Raw genomic sequence first — 5,860 nt, 5'->3', positions numbered from 1 at the left:
CTTGTTTAAAAAAAGGTTAAAACATTGATTTTTTATGGTTGAATTGAAGTGAAAGAGTGAAAATGGATTTACAGAGGAGGGAAGAGCTCACAAAAATTTGGAGTTAGAGGTAAGGAAGGAAAAAGAAAATTCAACAAAATGGAAGATAAGATTTTCGGTCAAACCCGATTTTTTACTGGGTTTGATCGAGTTTCTACGACCCTAAGTTTTTAAGGTAACTCGATCGGACAGGACATTTGACTGGTTCTCGATTTGACTGGTTGGTCTAATCTGAGTTTAAAAACATGGGTTTTTTTAGAGTAAATTTTGATTAAAAAATTCAGTATCATTTAATTCATTCAAAATATTTTTTTACTGTTGATTATCAACTGTGTTTGAATATCTTAAGATTTGAATCAGTCAAAATTTAAATGATGAATTGGATTATCAAACAGGGCTTTACATATATCATACCCTCAAAATAAGAAATAAAAATAAAAAAACAAAGAACTGAACATACGTAACGGGAGTCTGAGCAACATCTGAGATGGATGGATGATATGGCAGAAGATAAGAGCTGACTCGATAAAGTTGTACTAATCCCAGTTTGCACCATTCAAAGTTTTGAAGGTACAACATAGAGTTTTAGGTACTGCATTATTGCAAACAGACAATTAGATGGAAAGATTTACAGGATAAGGTTTCGAATTGAAGGCGCAAAATGAATTCAGGCCATAATTCAGATCTTTTGACCTAACGCGTCATCTTTTCTCCAACTGGAGCCATAGTTACCCCAGAAATCTTTTTAGCAGCATTTGCTTCCCAACCTGAAAACCAAAGTGCAATTAGGGAGAACGGTCCGCAAAGGTACAATATTGAGTATGTGGTTAATAATTAAGATTAACTTCTGATTGATGTCTGGAGCATTCGAGTCGGTGAAAAGAGTAACTAATTGACACAACATGTACCTCAACTCAGGACTTAATTCTAACTTCTAATGAGAAAGAATGAGATTATTCTTTTACAGAGACTCGCATCTGTAAGTTGCTAAAACACCATCCAAAATTGTTCAAGAATTTAGAATATAAAGAGGAGGAGGACATGGGCAGCAAAATGTTCATACCAGCAGAAACATCATATCCTTGGAACTGGAGTTCACGGTACTCTTGGCACAAGGCGCAACGCTCGCAACAGAAATGAAGGATACAATCATGGCATGAGCCTCCCATAATACCGTATTGTTGCCTTATCTTGGTGCGATAGCCCATGCTAACAATCCATGACAAGGACCCATGATTCAACAGGAGTAGACCTAGCAGACAGAAAACGCACCCCATCTGGCAGCAAGCTATATATCAAAAAATTTAAAAAAAAAAAGAAGAAAATTAATGATCATGAATGCATTTCATATCTGATGATAGCTAGCAAGATTAATGATGAACAACTATAAGAAAAGTTCTTGTTTTGTACTTAACAGGATTGGCCTCTATCCACGATCTCAGCAATCCTCCCAAAAGCAACACAAGGGCACCAGCAGGCAAGGCAACCTGTCAAGCCAAAATGTTTATGAACATGAAGCATGGGTTGCATTATAATAGAACAATTAAGACCCTCAGAAACCTTATAGAATGGTATCTATTGGGCATTTGAATTCTTGGAACTTACAGGAACGGCAATCTTCAGTGCAATCACAGAGGCCGGTAGACCAATCGTTGTTCTCATTTCCAGAAGCCATGCTTGGAAAAACTAGTAGGGGTGTGGTAGTAATAGGAAACCAAAATTGATTAGCTATTAGCTAGAATCTATATTGAAACACAAGAGGGACCTCGAGTGCAATTAATTTTCAGGGAATGTTTGCTTTCATAGGCGTTATATAAAGAGTCAGTCTAAAGAGAAAGAATCATTTGTAATCCGCCAAAAAAAAAAAAAAAAAAAAAAGATTTGGCTGTACCACAAAACCATTTACAAAATGGGGTCGTTTCAAAACTCATCAACGTCCTTGCGAAGATTTTAAGGTATGCCCATGAACGTCGGATTGAACATCTACAGCATGTTAAACATACATAGGCCGTTGCAGTCACCGTCACTACCCAGCTTATTTCCCATGGTCGCAACATAACATCATGGCAAAATGACCCCTTCTAGCTGGTGGAACATAATGGAGAGAGCCAATGGAAACTTTACAGCAAGGGATGCGATGGAGATGAAAAGGAAGTGTCATAGACAGACAATTTTATGTGCATTGAAAGGCACCTGCAATAATGGTATAGACAAGACATGAATCAAGACAAAGAGGATGCAATTAGTGTTGTTAAACCAAACAAGAAGCTCGAAAGCTCGAATGGGCTCGGCTCGATAATGCGCGAACTTGGCTCATTAATTTTAATAAACAAGTCAAGTTCAAGCTAAAAATTTACTCGATTAATTAACAAATTAGGCCAACTCTTGTTTGTTATTCAAGCAGCTCGTTTGGTTCAATAAGAAAGGACATATATGTCATTTCATAAAACTTTTGTGATTGAATTGTGGCATTTATATGAATATCACAAAAATTGACAAAAAAAAAAAAGCTGTTTGAGATTTTGAGTTTGAGCGAGCTCAATTCACATGTGATAAATAAGTCGAACTCGAGTCACAAGCCCTATTTATCGAACCGATCTCAAACACACTTCAAGACTCGTCCACTTAGTCGGGCGAGCTTGAACCTGGCTCGACAGAGGCACGAGTCAAGTTCGAGAATCAAATATTCGATTCAATTCGGCTCGATTAACAGCACTAGATGAAATCCACTAGCTACAGTAGGTTTCTCACCATTTGTCTTTCCATTTATTTATATTCAAATTACTATATAATTTTTTTGAGAATCATCTGATTATGTTATCTTTTCTCGTTTTGATGGTGTATACATCAACATATTGAAAATCGATATTTGCTTTAAGAATACTTGGGCATTCAATTTGCTTGAAATATTTAAATGCTGAAAAATTCATCACATAACAAAGTTTTGCAATGATTAACCAACGAATAAAATTAAGTCAATTTAATATGAATTTCTGCATATAGTTAATATGAGTGATTGAATTATATTTTGAACGCTGTTGATTTCAAATTCATTTGTTGTAATGTAATGGAGTGGAGAGAATTTATATCTAATTCAATAGAGAGGACCTGAGTCCATAGTAAGAAAAGATTCTGATTTGGACAAGCTACCTACAAAAGTGGATTTGATAAGGGAATGTATACTTGCCACTCATCTATTTGCACAAGCCTCCCTCTTCCACCCACCAATTTATACATATACATACTTTGCTTTTCAGTGTGAAAAGGATCAAAGTTAATATCTACGAGAATTCCTTTTGTTTTTCTGGTCATACAAATATGTGGAAATGTTGGGTGGCTTCTTGTCATTTCTTGTTGAAACTTTTCTGTGAATCTCTAATGTTGATATGAAGATGTTTGCTATCGTCTATGGTTAACTAGGAACTTGTAATTGTCTAAATGCCTCCAAGGTTTTCTCAAAAAAAAAAAAAAAAAAGAAAGGAAGCACAAAAACTAGAAAGAAACATAACTTTAAAACAAAAATAAAGATTCTCAGTGGATTGCTACTCATGTTTTAGGGATAATTTCAGAAACCTTTCCTAAGGTTTCTGACAATTTCACTGATTTTCCTGAGATTTGAAAAATTACACATACCTCCCTTGATTTGATAGTTTTAGTAACAAAACCTTAAAATAATATTTGACTTGATCAAATTTTTAAATGAATACTCAGAAATGCTCTTGTGTAATGAGTTTTAATTTACTTCCGTATAGAATTATAAGATTATTTAATGTAATTATAAGGAAAAGTGACAGGTGCCGAACCTGTGCAATAATAATTCTAAAAAGTCCTAATTACCACCTCAATTAAATAGTTATAAAACAAATCCAAGTACTGGAGCACGGACCCTAGGTGTGCAATGGGTTACTTGATTCACCATGTTCCCGAAGAGTTTGCTTGATTCGATATACCGGATTTGTCTATAAAAATATTAATTTTTGCATACAATGGCAAGTAGGGTCGATTCCACAGGGAGCGGGTAGAAAATTATTTCTTTCCAAATCAGTAGAACAAAATTGGGGGATTTTCAATGGGAGATAAATAAATAAAATAAAAGTAAAATAAAGATAAAGCGAACTAAATTCGAAACTAACTCACAAAACACAATTCACTAAAAATAGCAATTAATAAAAGTTCTACCCAAAGGATCAACTGCTCAGGCACGGTCCAATTAAATGATTATCGATGCAAAGATATTTCATCCATTCATCACTAGGTTGGTTATAGTTATCAATAAGCTCTGACAACCAGTTCTTCCTTACCTTTTCGACAGTCAAGGTACGACCATTAACTGCTTCTCTAACCAGATAACAACCCTAGGTACAACCATAGGAATTTAATTACCCAATTGCATTAAAGATAGAAGAACCTAACCCTAACCAATAAACACGCTAAGAGGGTTTATTTAAATTAGATCTTGCGTTTCCCCATCATAAAGCCAATTATGGTGGTTGCCACGGGGTGTCAATTAAATGAACAATTACGGATTCTATTTAACTAACGTGGCGGTAGGCTATTAAATTAAATCAAATACCCGGCCGTTGATATTCAATTAATCAAATACCCATGAACAATTAATCCAGAAAACGCACGAATAATAACGAATTGGAAGAAATAATGAAAGCTTGATTAAATCTCACAGGTGTGATGGATCGCGCCCTCGCGTCAACCTTTGGGTAGAGGAGAAAATTAGCCGCTCCTCATTGTGTCAATCTCGCGTGATTTAATTGAATTCATTCAATTAATTACCGAAGAATTGGAAAAGATGAATTAATGAAGGAACGGCTGAAAAACCTTCGCTTCCCTTTGTTGGGTTACGCGTTCGTACCCCTGGGGCGAAAGTAGAAGCAAAACTCGAATAGGGAAAATTGTACAGAAGTCAATAGCAAAAGCTACAGCAAAAGAGAAAGTCTCCAATGTCTGACCCAGAGCCGCAGAAGAAAACAAAAGAGAAAGCAAAAGTGTCTGACAAGTCTTTTTTTTTTTTTCGAAGTAGAAAATGAGAACCTAAGGCTAAAGTAGTTTTTTTTTTTGAATCTTGCTTCCCCTTTCTTTATATAGCCGCCGCACACAAGAAGTCAAAGGAAGAGACGTCTGGAGCAATTCATCTCACAAAAGCTATCTCCTTTGGAGTTTTGATCCTACGCTTCGGGTTCCAGTGGACCACGGTTCGGCTTTCGGTTTCGTCCACCTCCCAAGGCGTGGCCACGCCCTGGGACGACAAGTCTTCTGGAAATTTGTCCCGCGAGATCATTTTTAATGCCGATCACCTACAATTCATACGAATGTGAGATATGAGTTAAATCTCAGTACTTAGCACAGTAAATAGCCAAAATTAGGCCAAAATAACACTGCAAAATGTGCCAAATAACTGCTCTATAAAAAAGGTATCAAAATTTTCATGTCCATACCTACTACTATTTGATAAACAACTATAATAATAATAATAATAATTTTATCATTATGATAGGATACTTTTGATGGTATTTTATTACGGATTTAGATTTATAAGATAGAAAATAAAACGTTAAAATAATTGATTCAAAGTTTATGAATTTTTTGAGTAGTGGGATTATTATAATTTAGTAGTGATTTTGGGTAATTTTTTTTTATTTATGGTTAATTTTAATACCAAAAAATAGAAAACAAAGATTAGCAAAAAACATCAGATTACATATAAAGTTAACTCATTAAAAAAATCATTAGTTCGACATTTGGTCACAATAGAAACTAGAGATAATAGTGGTAACTTTACAATTTTATTGGCAAAAAATGAAAATAA

General features: G+C 35.0%; 1 protein-coding gene across 2 annotated transcripts; it reads right to left on the bottom strand.

Annotated features, from left to right (window-relative positions):
• Nucleotides 1–540: 540 nt before the first annotated feature.
• On the bottom strand, nt 541–2,145 carry LOC113715777 (cell number regulator 7-like). 2 transcript variants are annotated; one of them, XM_072071042.1, is made up of 5 exons: nt 1,645–2,145; nt 1,455–1,526; nt 1,103–1,327; nt 733–806; nt 541–631 (listed from the first exon to the last, which is right to left on the bottom strand). In XM_072071042.1, exons 1-4 carry the CDS (start codon nt 1,712–1,714, stop codon nt 733–735), a joined length of 441 nt encoding a protein of 146 aa, XP_071927143.1. In that variant the 5' UTR covers nt 1,715–2,145; the 3' UTR covers nt 541–631. The 2 variants fall into 2 exon arrangements, with proteins under 2 accessions (XP_071927143.1, XP_027095879.1); XM_027240078.2 differs by having other exon boundaries at nt 541–806; nt 1,645–2,140.
• Nucleotides 2,146–5,860: the final 3,715 nt, after the last annotated feature.

This window comes from Coffea arabica, chromosome 11c (genome assembly GCF_036785885.1).
Source record: "Coffea arabica cultivar ET-39 chromosome 11c, Coffea Arabica ET-39 HiFi, whole genome shotgun sequence".
Lineage (NCBI taxonomy): Eukaryota > Viridiplantae > Streptophyta > Magnoliopsida > Gentianales > Rubiaceae > Coffea > Coffea arabica.
This window is presented reverse-complemented; position numbering and strand designations above follow the sequence as displayed.